This window comes from Pongo abelii, chromosome 15 (assembly GCF_028885655.2).
Source record: "Pongo abelii isolate AG06213 chromosome 15, NHGRI_mPonAbe1-v2.0_pri, whole genome shotgun sequence".
NCBI lineage: Eukaryota > Metazoa > Chordata > Mammalia > Primates > Hominidae > Pongo > Pongo abelii.
The window spans coordinates 104,680,917-104,703,694 of record NC_072000.2 but is presented as its reverse complement, the minus strand read 5'-3'; the positions used below and the strand labels follow the sequence as shown (position 1 = coordinate 104,703,694).

Sequence of the window (22,778 nt, the reverse complement as noted above, 5' to 3'; positions counted from 1 at the left end):
ATTTATCTTGCAGTCAAGCATACACAAAACAGAAAGACACACAGTATGTTTGCGCTTGGAATGAGATTTTGCTGTATCATGGCAGTTTATAAAGTATTCTCAAGTCTGTTATTTGACCTAAGATCCAACATTATAATCGTACATTTAAGAGGTTACAATGTGAGAGGTACTCATCGAGCACAATTTTCTAATAATCTAATCACCTTGCCGATTTGCACCCAGTGTCCATTTAGAAACATGAAATTAAGCTACTGGCACTCAATTGCCACACTGCTAGCATTTAATAAGATGCTCCACTAGATGGAGGAACAAGGGCTCTCAAACCAAATAACCAACGACCACAAGCGTTTCCTGTCAGACAAGCCAAGGCCCTGCTGGAGCTGCCTCTGAAGGCAGCCGGGTGATGGACAGGCCTGGTCTTCCCTCTGTGTGCCCCACTGCCAGGTGGCACCTTACCTTGCGCAGGCGCTCAGGCTGCGCGGTGGTACAGATGCTTCACTCACACTTGCCGGGGGCTAAAATCACGGCCTATGACCAACCTGGCCTGGGGTGTTCTGAGGTAGTTCCTGAACTCGGGATGCCTGTTACCTACTCTCTTTCAGAAGTCAGGACATGTAGGAAGTATTAAAATATCCATGCATCGCTTTCATCAATAATCACTGTAATTGAGTGCAAAATAAAGGAAATTTGAGTTGCTTTATTTAGCTTCCAATTTCTGGGAGGCTCAAGAATTATAAGTATTCTGGACAACAAAAGAAAATAAGACTGTGCTTACAGATCTTGTTCTGCCATATTCTTGCTTTAGGATTGCTATTTTATTGTTGCCCTTTCTGTTACATGGGATGTACACATCAGGTGTTAAAAGGTACAATACATTCTACAACTGAGCACCACTTTCTGTAACTGAACAGGCAAAGAAATTACACTGAAATCTGGCAGTATTTTTTTTGGAAAAAAAAAGTGACTAAAATGGGTTTAAATTGATTAACACTATTAAATCACATCTAATATTTGATACTACATGATTCAATACAGCTATACGATACAATTATACAAAATGTGTTAACATCAAAGAATACAACCAAAATTAAGATAGCAAACAAAACCTATATAACTTTTTTTTTTTTTACAGGAAAATACTTTTGAAGTATGCATGTAACTGCCCATTCTTTTAAAGAAAATCTACTGCAAGCAAAGTTATCAACCTCCAGAAAAATCACACATAGCATTACTAAGCATATCCCCAAAAAAGTGTACAATATGCACACTTGGAAAATACAAAATTAAAAAAATTGTAAGCAACAGGTGAGCTTCATATTTATAAGAATGTGAAAAGAAGTCCCATTTTTAGCACTGTTGTATAAAGAATTGTCTTTTGATGCGAAGTTCATGAATTGTCCTCCTGTTGGGACCACACTTTACAAAAACACTGTGTTTTTGAAACGAGATTACAGAGCAAGATAGAGCATCTTAGCAATGTCATCTTAGTAAAGTTTTTTTTTTTTTTAATTTTTACTACTTTATCAAAACATGTCCCTTAGGTGTGTAGGATTCATTTTTAAAATTCTTCCTAGAAATAATATACAAAGGAGAGGCATATTTATTCCCAATCACACTTCTGGAAGATGCTTCCCGTGGTCGAGAAGGGTCTTCTCTCTTCTTTTCACTGGTTGTTTTTGGCCTTAGCATGTGTTAAGATGTGAGATTTCAGGTTAGTTGACTGAGCAAACTTCTTATTACAACCATCGAAGGGGCACACATAGGGCCTGTCTCCGGTATGGATTCGCACATGTGTGCGCAAATTGAAGTCCAGTGAAAAGCGTTTCCCACAGCCTTCGAACGTGCACTGTCAAGGAAAGACCAGAGATCAACCCACTCAGCAACTCTGACCAGACCATGGGAGTCAGGAGCTCACTGCTTTGCTAGAGAACAGCCTATTTATTTTACCAAACACTTTTCATTCCTGCCCTGGGTGAACTTTGTGGATATATTCTAGAATCAGCAGGCAGGACCTGGACAACCCCGAAAACCCAAGGATAGCCCTCACGAACTGTTTAAAACACTTGGCAAAATGGCAAATCTTCCTAAATGCAGGCTAGAGTCCTAGTGCTGCTGTGAACATTTCCAAAAGTAAAATACAAATGATTAAGGGTTCTGGTGTCAGTTGTCAAAAAAGAACCATGTTAGATTTACTAGCTGCACTGCTAGTTCTTTCACTTATTTATGGGCTAAAATATTACCTATACTTATACAACAAAATTCTAGAAACTTTATCAGTTAGTAATTATACTATTAACTACCAAAAATAAATTACTTCAATCCTGTAATGAATGAAGTAGAAATTGAGTTTTAGGTATGCTCTTCAATCCTGTTCTCCTCCTGCCATAAAGTGTACTCCATCAACACCAATACATTCCATACCCAGCACCACAGAGTATAGACAAGGAAGTCCAGAGCTCCGGCAACCCTTCCAAGTGACTCCCCAGGAGAAGTTTTGTTTCTCACCAAGGAGTAATAAGACCCCGAGTCTCTGGGCTGGCGCCTCCTGCCTCATCACCACACAACCTACACTTGCAGTGTTCAGACAGGCAAGGCAGTGTGGGGAAGAGAGGGAACTGGCTCTACCTGAAAGGGCTTCTCTCCAGTATGAACCAGTTGGTGTCGTTTTAGTTTTGAACTCTCAACAAAAGCTTTGCCACATTCTGCACAGACGTGGACTCTGGGACCGTGGGTGTGCAGATGTTTTCTCATGGCCGAGTTATCCCTGAACATCTTTGTGCAGCCCTTAAAACAGAGAAAGCAGCTTAGAGGTTCACATTGCAAACTGTTAGAAAGGATTCAACCATTTAATAGCCTTTACTGACATATTAAAACAAAACCACCTCCCCAACCCCCCATTTTAATTTTACTTAGTTATTACGGTAGAACATTAATATCATTTAAGACAAAAAACAGACAGCTGAAAAAGTCATCATTTAATGCAAACCCTAGTTTTACAGATGACGAAACTGAGGTTTAGAGATGTCTTTAAGCAGACTTGCCCAAGGTCACACTACTAGTAGTAGCCAAACTGGGAATAGAACCCAACACCCTGGCTTCCAGCTCTACCACAGCCGCCTCACCCGACTATGTCCCCCAAAATGAAGTAACAGAAGCACTGCTAAGCAAATGGAGTTAAAATGACGGTAGTCCACCACTACCTTTGGTGGCCCCATATTCTGTGCTGCAACAATGGACTGTCATTCTCCATCGCCTACTGTTCCCTCTTCTCTCTTTGCCTCTTTCCCCTTCTTGACAGAGAAAGAAGCAAGAGGGTCTCCAAGGAATGGCAACTACAGAAGAAATTTATTTTGTGAGACACTAGGAAAAGGAAGAAGCAGGCAAATTGATACCAGTGCAGGGCGGGAAAGGCAGATGGATGTGTGGCACTCGAGAAGCATGTCCTCAACAATTTCTTCTGCAGTTGTTGCCCAGTAATGGAGTGAATGGGGAAATGATAAGACAGCATGACAGAAGGACAGCACAAGTCACTAGACAGCTCACAGGCAGAAGGGAGAGGGAAGCCACAGTTTTTCCGCCTTGACCCCTAGGTTGAATTTCCATTTAGAAAATGGAAATTTAAAAAATTTAACTGGTACACAATGTATACATGCGTTGAAACATCACATGGTACCCCATAAATATGTACAAGTACAAGTATTATGTGTCCATTATAAAGAAAACTTTAAGAAGTATACAGAGAAGCTAAAGGGATGGCATAGGCACTTCCAGCCTAACTGTTTTCAAATGCTTGTTATTTCGGCCCTGATGGAGATAGGTTTACATTTCAAATCGCCACATTAAGAACGCTGACAAAGAACAGGAAGGACTTGCTAGTGCACAGTCATTACAGGGACGAGACCATGAAACTAAATGTAGCCTGCTCCGATTGTTCATTTTTAACATTCTTTATTCCACTCAATCTCTCCTACTTTGTTCTCTGTACCTATGTGATACTTGATTTTTCTGTTAGTCTTATATCCAATTAAGTTTGAAAATAGCCCCCAACAAATATCTCAAAAGTACTTTTCAGGTTATCCTTTTATTTTAAAGACTAACTACATTTGAAAACAATTAAGTGCCTCTCTAATAACACACGATTATTAAGTCTTTATTTGGCTTATTTTAGCAACATCCAAAATAATTTTCAAATTTCAGTTACAAGCCTACATTCCCATAAAGGTCAATAGGTGAGACACAACCCAGGATCTTAAGACGGACTTGTTAATATAATCCAAAAAGAAAGAAAACGCTAACAGTAGAGTCAACACACAGTAATCAAGCAACGGCTCCCTGCAGTCATCCCATTTAACAGTATTTAAATTTAAGTGGCCTTTACTAAATAACAAAACCTCATCTCTTGGATTTAGAAACCGAAGATTTTAATTCCTTGCTTCATTTAAATTATCAAAAGCAGAAACGAAAGTGCCAATTTCTTATAGACTCTCTAAAACTTCATCAGCAGTTTAATGAACACTCTCCCCCTAGCATTACTTACTTTATGAGGGCAAGCTATTGTTCTTGGAGCATCATCTTCTTTAATTTTTCTTGGCTTCATTCTTATCAAAAGAAAAAGAGAGACAGACAGATTTGTAGGAGTGGGTAGACTCAACTGGCATAAATCATATAGTCCCTAAAATGCTTTCCTCATAGGTACCCAAACTAAAATTATGATACATTTCTATGAAGGAGAAAGGATGAGACAACTCGCATTCACTAAGTACCAATGACTGTGAAGCACTCTTCCCATCTTACAGATAAGGATGCTGAGGCTAGAAACATCGAGTTGCTGCCTACAGTCTCATAGCTAATAAGCTGGTGCAGCTTAGAATGGCACTATGATCTGTGTGATTCACATACCTGTTCTTAACTCCAAACCCTTTAAAAAACACAAAAAATCAACTCAGACAATTAGACGACTCTCCTCGTGAGAGGCAAGGCAAGATATCCAAAGGCAGCTGCTGCGATGATGAAGGTGCCTTATGAAAAAGGAGCAGTGAACACACGAGTGTCCTAAAATATCCATCTCTATACACGAAATGGGTCCAATTAGTACTGACACAAATGATCTTTAAAATATATCATTTTAAAGGGTACAGAAGAGTCCTTTTAAATCAAGATTTATAGATATTAAATATCAAATATCTCTAGAAGGACACACGACAAACCACTAGCACCAGTTACTTTGGGGAAAGAGCTCCTAGGGCCTGGTGGACAGTTGGGAACACCACATACTCTCTTACTGTTACCCTACTTCTGGATGGGGGCTTGGAAGTTCTCATTTGTACCAAGAGTCCTGGTAATGTGGTAACCATCTGGCAGAGCCCCATGTGAAATTACTATCCAGAGAGCCTCCTGGTTTGGTAACTTACCTACCTGCTTCTCCACTGAATCAAGCTTTGGACTTTTGTCAAAACTTTCTCTCCAAATATTCCCTATAGATCTCTGTGTGGTAGGGGGGTGAGAAATTAAGCGTTCCTAAAAAAACTAGAAAATAAATTTAAATCTCGGAAACAGATTTTCTTTTTGTCCCTAGTTTTACCCATCTCACACCCCTCCTGATGGTTCATATTTAATAAATAACTACATCAGCCGGGTGTGGTGGCTCACGCCTGTAATCCCAGCACTTTGGGAGGCCAAATTGGGAGGATTGCTTGAGCCCAGGAGTTCAAGACCAGCCTGGGAAACACAGTGAGACTCTGTCTCTACAGAAAATAAAAAAATTAAGCCTGGGCAACATGGACAAAACCCTGTCTCTATCAAAAACAAATGAACAAACAAAAACAACCCCCAAAATCAGCCAGGCATGGTGGTGTGTGTCGATAGTACCAACCACTTGGGAAGCTGAAGGCAGGAAGATTGCTTGAGCCCAGAAGGTCAAGGCTGCAGTAAGCCATGACTGTGCCACTGCATTCCAGCCTAGGTGACAGAATGACACTCTGTCTTGGATTTAAAAAAATAAATAAAATAATAATTTAAAAAACCATAGCTGGGCGTAGTGGCTCACACCTGTAATCCCAGCACTTTGGGAGGTAGAGGAAGATGGATCACTTGAGGCCACGAGTTTGACACTAGGCTGGCCAACATGGTGAAACTCTATCTCTACTAAAAATACAAAAATTAGCCGGGTATGGTGGCGGATGCCTGTAATCCCAGCTACTTAGGAGGAGGCCAAAGGAGAATTGCTTGAGCCAGGGAGGCGGAAGTTGCAGTGAGCCGGGATCGTGCCATTGCACCCCAGCCTAGGCGGCAAAAAGGAAATACCGTCTCAAAAAAAAAAAAAAAAAAAAAAAAAAAAGACCAACAAAAAACTAGCTGGGGGCCACTATTCTGAGTGAAGTAACTCAGGAATGGAAAATCGAACACGGTATGTTCTCACTTATAAGAGGGAACTAAGCTATGAGGATACAAGTGATATAATGGACTTTGGAGACTTAGTAGGGAAAGAATGGTGTGGGATAAAAGACTACATACCGGATACAGTGTACACTGCTCTGGTGAGGGGTGCACTCAGATCTCAGATTTCATCAACATAGAATTCATCCATGTAACCAAAAATCACTTATACACCAAAAGCTATTGAAATTTTTTAAAAAGTCAAAGTCGAAAAAAAAAAAGCCCACCTAAGTGAATCCTTAAAAGCAAGAGCTAATTTACCACCACTCTTTTGTTACCAAAAAATACGCCTTAAAAAAAAATTAATTCTGTGATCTTTTAAGTTTGTGAAGGCCCTAACAATGTCCTTCTTCACTTATAATCTGGGAAAAGGATGACCTGATCTGTAACCTGAACACATGAAATCATTGGTTAAACTTTCCATGCCCTGGAGGAGTATATGAGGAACAACAGATCTGGTAACTATCACTGATCTCCATGGAGTTGGTCCGATACTGTACATATTTGCTATTTTAAATTCTACGAGAACATTTTCTTTTTTCCTTTTCTTTTTTTTTTGAGACAGAGTCTCACTCTGTTGCCCACGCTGGAGTGCAGTGGCGCTATCTCGGCTCACTGCAAGCTCCACCTCCCAAGTTCACGCCATTCTCCTGCCTCAGCCTCCTGAGTAGCTGGGACTACAGGTGCCCGCCACCATGCCCGGCTAATTTTTTTGTATTTTTGTAGAGATGGGGTTTCACTGTGTTAGCCAGGATGGTCTTGATCTCCTGACCTCGTGATCCGCCCACCCACGAGAACATTTTCAATTCAGTGTCCTCCCCCTTCCCAACCCTGTAGATATTCGTCCTGTCTCGTAAATGGATTATAGATCGAGCATCCCTAAACATCCAAAATCCAAAATCTGAAACTATCTGAGTGCTAACATGACGCACTCATGTGATAGGGTCACAGTGAAAACTTTGTTTCGTGTACAAAATTATTTAAAATACTGTATAAAAGCCTGGGCAACAAAGCAACACCCCGTCTCTAAAAAAATAAAAAGTTAGCCAGGTGTGGTGGCGCATGCCTACAGTCCCAGCTACTTGGGAGGCTGAGGTAGAATCCTTTCAGCCTAGGAATTTGAGGCTGCGATCCAACTTCGGTGACAGAATGAGACCTTGTTAAAAAAAAAAAAATATATATATATATATATATATATATATATGTGTGTGTATATATATGTGTGTGTATATATATATATATGTGTGTATATATATATATAGAATTGCCCCTTCAGGCTATGTGTATAAGGTGTAATGAAACATAAATGAATTTCAAATTTCATGCTTAAACCTGAGTCCTAGCCTTAAGATAACTCATTATGCATATGCAAAACCCCAAAATCCAAAGTGCTACTGTTCCTAAGCATTTTGGATAAAGGATGCTCAACCTGTAACACCAGTTAGCAAGTTTTTTTAAGTGCCTGTTGTAAACAGGACTCTGAACAGCCTTTCTTATCTTAAATACAAATAAATCCTGGAGTTTTGGTCTGAGTTCACAAAATCAGGTAGGACAAAAGTTTGGTGCCACTGCGCCACCTTGAGGTTATATCAGTTTGGAAAATAACAGTGATTGATATGAAAGATCTCTATTCCACTCAAATATTATTTTTTAATTTTTAATTAAATTAAATTAATTAATTAATTTATTTTTTGAGGCGGAGTCTCGCTCTGTCGCCCAGGCTGGAGTGCAGTGGCGCAATCTCAGCTCACTGCAAGCTCTGCCTCCCAGGTTCATGCCATTCTCCCGCCTCAGCCTCCCGAGTAGCTGGGACTACAGGTGCCCGCCACCATGCCCGGCTAATTTTTTGTATTTTTAGCAGAGACGGGGTTTCTCACCGTGTTAGCCAGGATGGTCTCGATCTCCTGACCTCGTGATCCGCCCGCCTCGGCCTCCCAAAGTGCTGGGATTACAGGCGTGAGCCACCGCGCCCAGCCTATTTTTTTTTTTTTTAAAGTTTTAATCTTCCCAATTAAGAGTGAATACTTATTCTTTGAAAATTCTACTGAAACATTGTTTTGTTTTGTTTTTGTAGAGATGTGGTTTCACCATGTTGCCCAGACTATTCTCAACTCCTGAGCTCAAGCAATCCACCTGCCTAGGACTCCTTGGAAACATTCTTTGTTGAGTGTGAAGATGGCTACATGACTGTTTGTCCAAATTCACAGAATAGTACATACATACCTAAAAGGGGGTAGACTTTACCATATGCAAATTAAATCTTAGTAAACATGGCTTAGTAAGGTTCTCTCTCATACATTTTCTTTTTTTTTTTTTTGAGATGAAGTTTCACTATTTTGCCCAGGCTGGAGTGAAGTGGTACGATCTTGGCTCACTGCAACCTCTGCCTCCTGGGTTCAAGCGATTCTCCTGCCTCAGCCTCCTGAGTAGCTGGGATTACAGGCGCGTGCCACCACGCCTGGCTATTTTTTTTTTTTTTTTTTTGTATTTTTAGTAGAGACGGGGTTTCACCATGTTGGTCAGGCTGGTCTGGAACTCTTGACCTCAGGTGATCCACCCACCTCGGCCTCCGAAAGTGCTAGGATTACAGGCGTGAGCCACGGCACCTGGCCTCCCATACATTTTCCTAGAGTTATTCCTAGTAATTTTTTTTTTTTTTTTTTTTTTTTTTTTTTGAGATGGAGTCTTGCTCTGTCGCCCAGGCTGGAGTGCAGTGGCGCAATCCTGGCTCACTGCAAGCTCTGCCTCCCGGGTTCATGCCATTCTCCTGCCTCAGCCTCTTGAGTAGCTGGGACTACAGGCGCCTGCCACCACACCAGGCTAATTTTATTGTATTTTTAGTAGAGAAGGGGTTTCACCGTGCTAGCCAGGATGGTCTCGATCTCCTGACCTCGTGATCCACCTGCCTCGGCCTCCCAAAGTGCTGGGATTACAGGCATGAGCCACCACGAATGGCCACTTAATTTTTTAAAAGATATTTTATCATGGAAATTTTCAAATATGCCCCCAAAGTAAAGAGAACAGTCTCAGGTACCATTTACCCAACTCTTGGTTTGTTATTATAAGTGGTATTAGAAAATGTCATTTTCAAAATGTGTGCTAGTATTTAGAAATATATTTAATTTTAGAATGAGAGTTTAAAATGCATTTGGACAAATACCCTTGGACTTAAGGAGTAAGTGGAAGATTTAAATGCAGCCACTCTTAAGCTCCTTAGCAAATCATCCTCCTTCACACAGAGTGGCAAATGCAGCAGTATACGTTGGTACTTTTTACATTTGAATGCCAACAATGAAAAGTCATTTTCCAAAAATATACTTAGGTTAAAACAGTGTTTCATTTTGCGAGTAAACAGTAAAAATCATATACCACCACTGAGAACATCTTCTCACCCTCCTCAACTATTCAGAAGTAACTAAGATTTAAGTCTTGAATTCACCAACTGACACTCTTGAACCCAGAGAGTCCTTTTGAACCCGGAGACAATGATGACAACAGCATAGACATTATGAATGAGGCAGTATGGGATGTGTGACTTGGAGCTGACTTCTACTAGCTGCATGACCTTGAGCAAACTAACTTCTCGGCCTCGGTTTCTTATTCTGTAAAAAGGTATAATGCTACCTACTTAAGAGCTGTATGTTAAGCACTTGGGAAATGATAGCTCTTATTACCATTGGCTATGTGTGAAATGGGTCTAGCTAAAAATGAGTTCATTCTTAACCACCCTTCGATAAAGGACTGAGAAACTGGACAAAGCATGGCACTAAGGAGGAACACACCCCTCAATGCAGTACATGTTATATGGAGGAGTCAGGCACCCAACGACTCAAGTTTTCTGTCAAATAGAGAGGGAGAATACACTCCCAATGACATGACTGCCCGATTTATAATAGCTCATTCTGGCATATGTGGGAAGAACGTTGTAAAGATTGTGGACTTCAGAACCCAAATTTCTGGCACAATATCAGCAGAGCATTGTGTAAACCGAAGTTCTAACCAACAGATCTGCAAATATCCCAGAAAGGGAGAGGAAACATTTTTGGACAAGTGACTCTTTAATGAAAATAAGCCTCTTCCATACAAAACAAGGTTAGCTGACTTCCAGACCAGAACCATCCTCTGATCTGTGCTGTTCAGACAGAAGTTCCTGTGTAATACAGCTGTCATTTGCAAGCATGATTCACCTCCCTTCTTTGTGAAAAGATAATATTGCCTTAGACAAATAAAGTTTGTTCAATGAATTATCTCTTAAATATTAATATTCATGTGATGATACTGAAGAGTTTTGAAGTATTTTCATCTCCATTATCACATTTCATCTATACATTAATATTGTGAAAGTCTCAGGGTAAGTAGTGAACAACAACAAAAATACCAATTTGGGATTGGCCTAACCATTCTAATCTTTCTAGACCAAAGGTTTTCAAAGGTCTAACTTTATTTAGTGAAACACATACAAAGGTGGTCACTTTACAGGAAACAGAACTCACTGGACCCCACTCACTGACCACTTTTCAAAATGTTTACTGAACAGACATTTCAGGAAAAAAAGTCATCCATAGACTGTCCACCTTCCCAATGTCAGACTTCCCAATTAAAGTCATTATGGCTTATATTTTGCCCATGTGCGTATGTAACTGATTTACTAGGCAGTCTAGGTTGAGTGCAGCATGAGCCTGAAATACTCTTTGGACAGTTTCAAGTCCAGTCCAGCACCCCATCACCCCAGTGCACAGAGGAGACAGAAAAGCAGCTTACATTCTACCTTAAGCCAACAGCTGCAGCTCTAATGCCACTTTGTGAGTGCTGGGGGCGAAGACTGGAGGCCAGCAGGACAAGTTCTATGGGCCGTAATTAGCGAAGATGTGGTCTGGCCCCCAAGAGTTTAAAACTCTTGGTGCCTCTGTATCTTCTGCTCTCAGAGTCCCGGGCATCAATTCCTGAGCCTCTGGAAAATCCCACTCAACTGTTACACACATCCTCAAAACGTGAAGATCTAACAAAACAGGGCACCTAGGTGCAAATAGTTCTCACCAACACCACTGTCCAATTACAGATATTTGTTTAGATGAACATGAGCTTCAAGAGCTACTATGTTAGAGGCCGGGCGCAGTGGCTCACGCCTGTAATCCCAGCACTTTGGGAGGCCGAGGTGGGTGGATCACGAGGTCAAGAGATCGCACTGCACTCCAGCCTGGCGACAGAGCAAGACTCCATTTCAAAAAAAAAGCTACTATGTAGAATGTGGATGAGAGGGAGCCCAACCCTTGACACACCTCACAGGGCCCAAACTCTGTAACTTTACTTTTTACACTATCAAGGCGAGCAAGATTTCATTCTTTTCTATACACAAATGAAATCTTTTAACAGGCTAATAAAAGAAATGCTATTTACATTCATATTGTGATTATGCAAATATTATTTACTGTGGGGCTAAACAGTGTGCTAGGATCACACTTAATGCTCTACAAGTACAACATAGGAGCTGCAAGGAGAGAATCTTCCCAGAGTCAGGTCAAAGAAGCTCTCTCTTTCAATACTGTCAAAATTAGGCCCCATTTTTCAGGCTACGGCTTTTTTTTACCCTACTCCCTCACCCCTTTTCATGGAGTTTCCGATTGCCTTTTCTTTTTCTTTTTCAGAAGACCCTTTTCCATACCACCAAGCTCCTTACTCACTCTACCCACTACTGAATGAAACTGACTTTTCCTTAAGAAATTCTTACAGCCAGCCAACTTTCTATTCTAAATGGAATACATTTTCCAGCCTGCTGCACAGCTGTCCTCTTAGTTGTTGTGCACTAGGAAATCTTCCTTCTGATGTTCATCCTCATTTCACTGTATTATATCTTCAAGTTACCTCCTCAGAAAGGGTGCATGCAACATGAATCCTTGGATCTCTGAAATTGTCATCTCTTGCCATTGTATCTGACGTGATAGCTTTGCTGGATCAACAACTCTATGTTTACAGTAATTTCTCCTCTCAAAGCGTTGTTTTATTGTCTCTAATTATCCTCTGCTACTGAAGAAAAGTCTCATTCAGGTCTATCATTCTTTCCACTTGATAGCCTATCTTACTGCAACTTTTAGGTTCTTCAGCCTTGGTGTTTTGGATGGCTATCTGGTACCCGGGTGCCAGTCTCTGTGGGTGGTCCCCTTCTTAAGGAGTATGGTCTAAGGTAGCCATGTTACCTTCCCAACAATAACATGCGTCCCTGGATTTTCTGTTCAGAAGACTGGGGACAAACTTTTAGATCAGCTGCTCCAATGCTCCAAGGAGGGTGAGCAGTGCCAAGGGTCACCAACACCTAATGGCTTTACTGCTCACCACCCATAGATTCCCTCTCTCTTCAAAACCTGTCCTGCAGCCCTCTGTGCCTCCACTGCAACTCCTTCACAATGTATAATCTAAAGAGGTTTTATTCCCCTCTCTCGTACCTCCTGAGTCTCCTTCTATTTGTCTGAATGATGCTTTTACTCTGCCACTGGGACATCTTACCCTCTGACATGGTTTCGCTGTGTCCTCACCCAAATCTCAACTCGAATTCTATCTCCCAGGATTCCCACATGTTGTAGGTGGGACCCGGGGGGAGGTAACTGAATCATGGAGACCAGTCTTTCCCATGCTATTCTCATGATAGTAAGTCTCACGAGATCTGAGATGGGTTGATCAGGGGTTTCCACTTTTGCTTCTACCTCATTTTTCTCTTGCCGCCACCACGTAAGAAATTCCTTTTGCCTCCTGCCATGATTCTGAGGCCTCCCCAGCCATGTGGACACGGGAGAATCACAATTGTAATTTAAAAGACCAGGCACGGTGGCTCACACCTGTAATCCCAGCCCTTTGGGAGGCTGAGGCGGGTGGATCACGAGGTTAGGAGTTCAAGACCAGCCTGGCCAAGATGGTGAAACCTTGTCTCTACGAAAAATACAAAAATTAGCTGGGTACGGTGGCAGGCGCCTGTAATCCCAGCTACTTGGGAGGCTAAGGCATGAGATCACTTGAACCCGGGTGGAAGAGGCTGCAGTGAGCTGAGGTCGTGCCACTGCACTCCAACCTGGGCGACAGAGTGAGACTCCATCTCAAAAAAAAAAAAAAAGCTTCAGTGTTCTGGTTTGGGGCTCAGAGTAGTCAGTATTTGGTTTGAGATGCTGTTAATAATAAAACATCCATGTTGGACTTGAGGTGGTTTTTAGGAAGTAAGTTGGGGCTGGAGTCATCTAATGAGCAGTGGCTAAAAGCATCAAAATGGTAAGCATGCTCTTACCCTCCCCCCTGCCCCCCACCGAGCACACAGTCTATCTGTTTCTAAATCTTTTCCATTATCTTTTGTAGGTTTTTTCTTTCTCTTTTTTTTTGGGCGGGAGGCGGGGAAGGAGTTTCCCTCTTGTTGCCCAGGCTGGAATGCGATGGCGTGATCTCAGCTCACTGCAACCTCCCCCTCCTGGGTTCAAGCAATTCTCTTGCCTCAGCCTCCCTAGTAGCTGGGATTACAGGCGCCTGCCATCAAGCCCAGCTAAGTTTTTGTATTTTAGTAGAGACGGGGTTTCACTATGTTGGCCAGGCTGGTCTCAAACTCCTGACCTCAGGCGATCCACCCACCTCAGACTCCCAAAGTGCTGGGATTACAGGGGTGAGCCACCACGCCTGGTTCAGTTTCTTTCTTTTTTAGAGACAATTTTGCTCTGTCACCCAAGCTGGAGTGCAGTGGCATGAGCTCACTGTAGCCTTGACCTCCTATGTTCAAACGATCCTCCCACTCAGCCTCCCAAGAAGCTAGCTGCACATCACCAAACTGAGCTTTTAGAGATGGAGTCTCATCATTTTGCCCAGGATGGTCTCAAACTCCTGGCCTCAAGTGATCCCACCTCAGCTTCCCAAAGTGTTGAGGTTACAGGCTTGAGCCACAGAGCCCAGCTGGTCTCTTGTAACTTCTATCACATTTATTCCTTTGTTATCTAACTGCCACAATTCTAACTCAGGCCTTCATTAACTCTTGTTCAACTGACCTCTCTCATTTCCTGTGCCTGTATGAATCTAGCCTGCACAGACAGCTGCAAAGGACTTCTACCAAGTTAAAGCTCTACTCACACAGCCCCTTCTCCCCAGCTCAAAGTCTGTAGTAGCTGCCCACTGCATATGAGAAATGTCTGCATAGCTTGGCCCAGGATTCATCGACCTTAATGATCTGGTTCCAGTTTACCTCAACTCTAATCATTTCCCTGGAAGCACCCTAATTCCCAGGAAACCCTCCATCTCTATCAAAACTCTAGGGCCAGCTGGGTGCAGTGGCTCACGTCTGTAATCGTTTTGGGAAGCCAAGGTGGGTAGATCACTTGAGGTCAGGAGTTCGAGACCAGCCTGGCCAACATGGTGAAACTCCGTCTCTACTAAAAACACAAAAATTAGCCAGGCATGGTGGCATGCACCTGTAATCCCAGCTACTTGGGAGGCTGAGGCAGGAGAATCGCTTGAACCCAGGAGGTGGAGGTTGCAGTGAGCCGAGGTCATACCACTGCACTCCAGCCTGGGAGATGAGTGAAAATCCGTCTCAAAAAGCAAAACTAACAAACAAAAACTCTTGGGCCATGTGCAGTGGCTCATACCTGTCATCCCAACAATTTGAGAGACCGAGGCAGGAGGATCGTTTGAGGCCAGCCTGGGCAACATAGTGAGACCCCATCTCTACAAAAAATAAAATAAAATAAAAAAATTAGCCAGGCATGGTGGCACACACCTGTAGTTCCAGCTACTTGGGAGGTGTGGCAGGAGGATTGCTTGAGGCTGCAGTGAGCTATCATCATGCTACTGCACTCCAGCCTGGGCAACACAGTGAGAACCTCCATGTAGCAAACCACAATGGAATTCTTAACACCCATTTGACAAGTGGGGAAATGAGCTCCAGGTGGCAGGAATTGCCCACCTTGTTTTCGGCAGGGCCAAGAGGGAAGCCAGGACAGTGAACGGTCTCCACCTCCACCACTCTGCTCTCAAAAGAAAAAAAAAAGCAACCCACTCTGTTCTTAGAATGTGCAAGATCAAAAGGATTTCTTTCTTCTTGATCCTGCCCTTGCCAAAATTTCCTGAGCTATTCCAGGTTCCAACCAACCTCAGGTATGGAAAGGCATTAGGCTTTCTGCTCTAGAGTTTATTAGTTCATTTAACTTAAAAGTTTACATCTTTGTGGGTATTTTCAGCTCCTTGTACAAACTGCCAAACAGTACTAGAAAGTAACACAAAAAGTAGGCTTCTATAAGAACCCAGCCCACTTTAGGCAAAACAAACACACCCAACCAATAGGTTCAGAGCTTCTCCACTGCTCGCCATGTCCAAGCCATAAATACTTGATCTCCTCCTGTCATGCCAGCTTAAATGAACATACCAGGAACTTAACTGATGACAAGACAAACACGAATTTATGAAATCCTTTCCAGTGGTCAGCTGGATGAATCAAGTACAGACCCAGGTCTCCAGCAGCATAGACCAATACAACACACCCAAATTTAAAATGTGTACTACAGGCTAGGCACAGTGGCTCACGCCTGTATCCTAGCACTTTGGGTGGCCGAGGCAGGAGGATCACTTGAGGCCAGGAGTTTGAGACCAGACTGGCCAACAGGATGAAACCCTGTCTCTACTAAACACACAAAAATTGGCTGGGCGTGGTGGCACACGCACGTAATCCCAGCTACTCGGGAGGCTGAGGCAGGAGAATCGCTTGAACCAGGGAGGTGGAGGTTGCAGTGAGCTGAGATTGCACCACTGCACTCCAGCCTGGGCAACAAGCAAGACTCTTGTCTCAAAAAAAAAAAAAAAATCAAATGTGTACCAAGAAGCCATAAGGCAGTGTGGAAGATATCTATTCCAAAACAAATTACGTGCAATTTTATTTACTCACATGCAATGCCTATAAATAAAGGGTACTTGCTTCATCTTACTGCAAGGATCTAAAATGCTGCCACTCACATTAATAGCATAGTTACTACTAAAAACAAAACTGACTGTTAGAATTGCTTGAACCCAGGAGGCAGAGGCTGCAGTGAGCCGAGATCGCACCACTGCACTCCAGCCTGGGCAACAGAGCGAGGCTCCATCTCAAAAAAAGGAAACAAAAAACAAACAAATAAAACTGACTGCTTTTGTTTTCAGGAATTTCCCTAGAGAAAGAATATAAACCACCATTTTGACTTAGGCACAGGAAAACATAGCTGGCAAGACTCAAGCACTTTCTATAATTAAAAGAAAGGAAAGTTCTTATAACTTACCTAGCAAATTCTGCCAGTTGTTTGGGATCTGAGAGGTCAATGCCAGGTATTCCTCCAGGAGGAAGTTTCTTTCCTGTCATATATTCTGAATAATCAGGAGGTGAGTTCTCTCCAATGATCTGTTCTTCAACCACCGTCTCATGGTCAATATCTTTTTTTTCATCTGAAACACATCATGAGATTATCTTTAGCTGAGTAAATAGATTTTAAAAACTACAAAACCTGCTTTCACCAGTAACTTCTTAAATGGGGTGATTTATAGCCACCAGTTCAATTTGTTTTCTCTTTCTTTCTGTCTCTCTCTCTTTTTTTTTTTTTTTTTTTTTTTGGAGAACCGGTCTCACTCTGCCACCCAGGCTGGAGTGCAGTGGCCCAATCACAATCACGGCTCATTCAGCCTCAAACTCCTGGGCTCAAGCAATCCCCCCACCTCAGCCTCCTGAGTAGCTGGGACTATAGGCAGGTGCCACCACACCCAGGTAATTATTTTTATTTATTGTAGAGACAGGGTCTCACAATGTTACCCACGCTGATCTGGAACACATGCACTCAAGCGATCCTCCAGCCTTGGCCTCCTAAAGTCCTGGTATTACAGGCATGAGCCACCACACCCAGCCTAGATTTCAGCTTTTTACCCACACCACACACATTTCACGGCAACTACCAATTCAGTGGTGCTGATTCAAATCTGATTTCATAGCCTTCACCTCTTAGCTAGTCTCTTGCTACCTCTCCAGCCTCCTCTCTCTTCACTCCTCTATTTTGGCCCTTTAGCTCCCCAATTGTATCATGGCCCATCTACCCTAACCTCAAGGCATTTATTCATGCAATTTCCATTGACTACAATTTGTAATTATAGCTGTGTGATTTCTGTCATCCTCCCCCTAGACTGTAAGCTGCATAAGGACATGGAGGTTGGTCAGTTTTGATCCCATGCATTTACAGAGCCTTGTTCAAAATCTGCACATAGCTGGCCCTCAACAAATATATGTTCGGCCCAGCACCAGTGGTTCATGCCTATAATCTCAGCACTTTGGAAGGCCAAGGCGGGTGGATTGCTTGCAATCAGGAGTTTGAGACCAGCCTGGCCAACACGGCGAAACTCCATCTCTACTTAAAAATACAAAAATTAGCCGGGCATGGTGGTGCATGCCTGTAATACCAGCTACTCAGGAGGCTGAGGCAGGAGAATTGCTTGAACCCAGGAGGCAGAGTTTGCAGTGAGCTGAGATGATGCCAATGCCCTCCAGCCTGGGTGACAGAGTGAGAGTCTGTCTCAAAAAAACAAAACAAAAAATAAAAATAAATAAGCATATGTTCAAAGAAATGTACGACATCTCTACTTGTATGTCTTACTATCATCTCAAATCCAACAGGTTACAAAAAGGTGCAGTGGCTCATGCCCGTAATCCCAGCACTCTGGGAGGTCAAGACAGGAGGATCACCTAAGCCCAGAAGTTCCTAGACCAGCCTGGGCAACAAAGGGAGAGACCCCATCTCCACAAAAAAATTAAAATTAGCCAGGCATGGGGTGCATGCCTGTAGTCCCAGCTACTTGGGAGGCTGAGGCAAGATAATCACTTGAGCCCAGGAGGTCGAGGCTGTAGTGAGCCGTGACCACATCACTGCAACTTCAGTCTAGAGCAAGACTGCCTCAAAAAAAAAAAAAAAAAAAAAAAAAAAGGGCCAAGCACGGTGGCTCACACCTGTAATCCCAGCACTTTGGGAGGCCAAGGCAGGTGGATCACGAGGTCAGGAGATTGAGACCATCCTGCCTAATACAATGAAACCCTGTCTCTACTAAAAATACAAAAAATTAGCCAGGCGTGGTGGCGGGCGCCTGTAGTCCCGGCTACTCAGGAGGCTGAGGCAGGAGAATCGCTTGAACCCAGGAGGCGGAGCTTGCAGTGAGCAGAGATTGTGCCACTGTACTCCAGCCTGGGTGACACAGTGAGACTCTGTCTCAAAAAAGAAAAAAAAATACATATATATGTGTGTATATATATATATTCATATATTCAGACCCCATATAATTCATTCCCCATATCTCAGACACCAAATCCTATTGATCCCCTTTAAAAGATCTCTCGGCCAGGGCACAGTGGCTCATGCCTGTAATCCCAGCATTTTGGGAGTTCAAGACCAGCCTGGCCAATATGGTGAAACCCCAACTCTACTAAAAATACAAAAATTAGCCAGGTGTGGTGGTGGGCTCCTGTAAGCCCAGCTACTCGGGAGGCTAAGGCAAGAGAATCGCTTAAACCCGGGAAGCAGAGGTTGCAGTGAGCCGTGATTGCACTCCACCCTGGGCAACAGAGCAAGACCCTGTCTCAAAACAAACAAACAAACAAACAAACAAACAAAAAACACCAGTCTTCCCTCTTTGATCCACTGCCATCAACTTATTTCCTATTATCTCAAACCTAAATGACTGCAGTACTTTCTTAATTGATTTTCACAATTATTTTCTCTAGTGATACTGCAAAGGATAAATTGGCACAGAAAATATAGCTGATATATTCTCACCCATGGTATAATCCCTTCAGTGCTGCTATAAATTATTTCAGTCTGGCATTCTGGGTCCAATGCTGTCTGGTCCCACTTTAACAACATACATGGTCTTACCTTCTATTTCTCCTTTGCACATGCCTTCTATATTCTAACCAGCTTTTCTCACGGGTTAAATTCACAAGTGCATGGCAGGAGGTTTTCAGTAAGTGTGAGTTTTGCTCTCTCTTACCACCTCTCTTCTCAATCCAGCCTCCCCTCCAAAGTCTAGCTCAAATTCTAGAGAATTTGAGGGTGTGTTGATTTTATCAGTTCAGTCTTGATTCCTACCTTTTCTTTGAGCTCCTAGATTATTCCCTGACAGACTCAATCACTCCAGTCTGAATTTTTGTTGGTCTTGCCTCTTTTTTTTTTTTTTTGAGACGGAGTCTCGCTCTGTCGCCCAGGCTAGAGTGCAGTGGCACAATCTCAGCTCACTGCAACCTCCGCCTCCCGGGTTCAAGTGATTCTCCTGCCTCCACCTCCCGATTAGCTGGGACTACAGGCGCACACCACCATGCCCAGCTAATTGTTTGGATTTTTAGTAGAAACAGGGTTTCACCATGTTGGCCAGGATGGTCTCGATCTCTTGATCTCGTGATCCACCCGTCTTGGCCTCCCAAAGTGCTGGGAGTTACAGTGCCTGGCGGGTCTTGCCTCTTAAGGTAGAGTAGAAGTGCCCAGAGGCCAAAAACAAGTCTTCTTCTACCTCTGATGCCTAAATTAGAAATAGGTACTCTGAAATTTTGAAGGCTAACTGCAAGTTTTTGCTTCTCAAACAAATTGTCTCACCAAAAGTAGTAAAATAAAATATTTTAGAAGTGAAACTGGCTTCAACTTTTACCTTGAATTACCTTTCCACCAGTGTTAAAAATCAAGACCAACAACCAAACCAAAACAAAATCTACAACCACCAAAAACTACATATAACTGCTTAACACACAGCTTTCTGACCTCAGAGCAAAGCCGGAGTATGAGAGGAAGACCAAGATAGAACATAGGTTCCATTTGATTCAAGTGGTCATTATCAAGTTCAATCACTCTCAGCAATGAAAAGCACTGAATACAATCGTAAACTCTAAATGCCTCTAATTCCACCACTCTTCATTCTAGGAAATATAATTATACATCATTACAAGGAATCACAGACTTTTTTCATTGTACTGAGAATGCGCAGGCACAGAGAGGTTAAGTAACCTGCTCAGGGTTAACTGGCTAGGAAGTGGCAGATGTAAACTCATGAAGGCCGGGCGTGGTGGCTCACGCCTGTAATCCCAGCACTTTGGGAGGCCGAGGCAGGTGGATCACGAGGTCAGGAGATCGAGACCATGGTGAAACCCCGTCTCTACTAAAAATACAAAAAACTCATGAAGTCTACCCCTAAGATTTATATGCTTAACTGTTAAGCTCTGCTGCCTCTTGTTTGGAACCAGAAAGAACACTAGTGATAACATAGCCAAGGTTATCCATTCACAGATGAAGACTATCTATCCACAGATGGTGGGGCCTAGGAAAAAAATAGCTGGATGTATTCAGACAAAGGGGCAGGAAACATAGTTACTGACCCTAAGTCGCAAAGCCAGGACTCAAATTCTTTAATTTCATTCCTGTTCCCAGGGCTGCCTGCTCCTACTGACACCCCCTTCACTTGCCTATCCCTCTAGCCTGGGCACATCTACTTCTACATCAAAACTTTCAAGTGGTACAGAAATACTTTGGTGGCCAAGGGAACTATTTGTCCTCATGTTTTATATTTCTTTCTTTTCTTTTTTCTTTTTTTCTTTTTTTTTTTTTTTGACACGGTCTCCGTCTATTGTCCAGGCTGGAGTGCAGTGGAGCAATCATGGCTCACTGCAGCCTTGCCCTTCAAGGTTCAAGCAATCCTCCCACCTCAGCCTCCCATGTAGCTGGGACCACAGACAGGCACCACCATACCCAGCTAATTTTATTTTTTGTAGAGATGTGGTCTCACCATGTTACCTAGGCTGGTTTTGAACTCCTGGGCTCAAGCAATCTGCCTTGGCCTACCAAAGTGCTGGGATTACAGGTGTGGGCCATGTTTTATATTTCTGATACAGAATGATAGCAATGTTGAGAATCAGTGCTACTCTGAATAAGCTACTGATGAAAGTATCTTAATCCATTTGGGCTGCTACAACAAAAATATAGATTGGGTGGCTTAAGCAACATTTATTTCCCACAGTTTGGAAGCTAGAAGTCCAAGATCAAGGTGCTAGCACGGTGGTGTTCTTGGTGAGGGCCTACTCCCTGGTTTGCAGATAGCCATCTTCACACTGTCTTCTCACATAGCGTAGAAAGAACCAGAAAGCTAGCACTCTGGAGTCTCTTTTATAGGGCACTAATCCCATGCATTAGGGTTCCACCCTCAGACCTAAATTACCTTCCAAAGGACCTACCCTCTAATACCATCACACTGGGGGTTAAGATTTCAACACACGAATCTGGGAGAAACACAAACACACAGTTTACCCCAGAGGGCATGTCTCAAGTGTGCTGAGACAGAAGACTGAACTCATGGCATAAAGGAATCACAGGCTAAATGATTATTTTCATTAGTTCTACACATATTGAGGGCCTCCTATGTGCCTGGCATTGTTCTGGGCACTGGGAATAAAAGCTAGAAACAAAGTATCTACTCTCAAGGAACTTACACTCTAGTGAGGGAAGTCAAATGAGGAAATACTTCTTGAGTGGGGCTCAGAACCCAAATCTGAGCAATTCCAATACTGAAAGACTGAGGAATACTTTGCAAAGGAGACTGAAGAGGTATATCCACAGGTAGGGAGACAACTAGCTCTGTCTAAAGAGAACTTAGCGACATATCAAGTGCAAGTGGCATACAGTACCAACACTGAAGAATACCAAGAACCCTCAGGATGGTCACTAAAATAATTCAGAATCAGAAACCAAAAAAATATATGAAAGAAGCCTAAAGTATACGCTGACAAGACTTTATGACCTATATCAGGAATCAGCTAGTACAGCCAGTTGGCCAATCCAACCTCTATATTTCCACGGTTTTCGTAAAAAAAAAAAAAAAAAAAAAAAATTGTGGTAAAATATACATTACCATAATACTTATCATTTTAACCGTATGTAAGTGTACAGTTCAGTGCCATTAAATACATTCAGAATGTGTAACCATCACCACTATCTATATCCAAAATATTTTCTTCATTCCCGCAAAAAACTCTGTACCGATTACGCAAGAACTTTCACTTCCCCTCAGCACCTGCTAACCTCAATTCTACTTTCTGTCTCTATGAATTTGCCTATTTCAGGTACCTCATACCAGTTGAATCATACAGTATTTGCCATCCATGCCTGGTTTATTTCACTAAGCATAATGTTTTTAAGACCCACCTGTTGTAACATATAACAACATTCCATTCCTCTTCATGGCTGAATAATATTCTGTACATACATACCATTTTGTCCATCTGTTAATGGATGGAGAAATAAACATGGCTAGATAATGAATCAGATGGGCTGGGGAGGAACAGGGAT

The 22,778-nt window shown here is 42.6% G+C and overlaps 1 protein-coding gene across 1 annotated transcript in view; it reads right to left on the bottom strand.

The window, feature by feature from the left end:
• Window positions 1-677: 677 nt before the first annotated feature.
• Window positions 678-22,778, bottom strand: part of YY1 (YY1 transcription factor) — a 39,941-nt gene continuing 17,840 nt past the window's right edge. The window contains exons 2-5 of the mRNA XM_024232086.3: window positions 16,704-16,866; window positions 4,538-4,598; window positions 2,626-2,784; window positions 678-1,846 (exon numbers count right to left, since the gene is read on the bottom strand). Coding sequence (XP_024087854.1) covers window positions 1,664-1,846; window positions 2,626-2,784; window positions 4,538-4,598; window positions 16,704-16,866 — 566 coding nt within the window. The 3' untranslated portion in view covers window positions 678-1,663. The remainder of the gene's footprint in view (window positions 1,847-2,625; window positions 2,785-4,537; window positions 4,599-16,703; window positions 16,867-22,778) is intronic.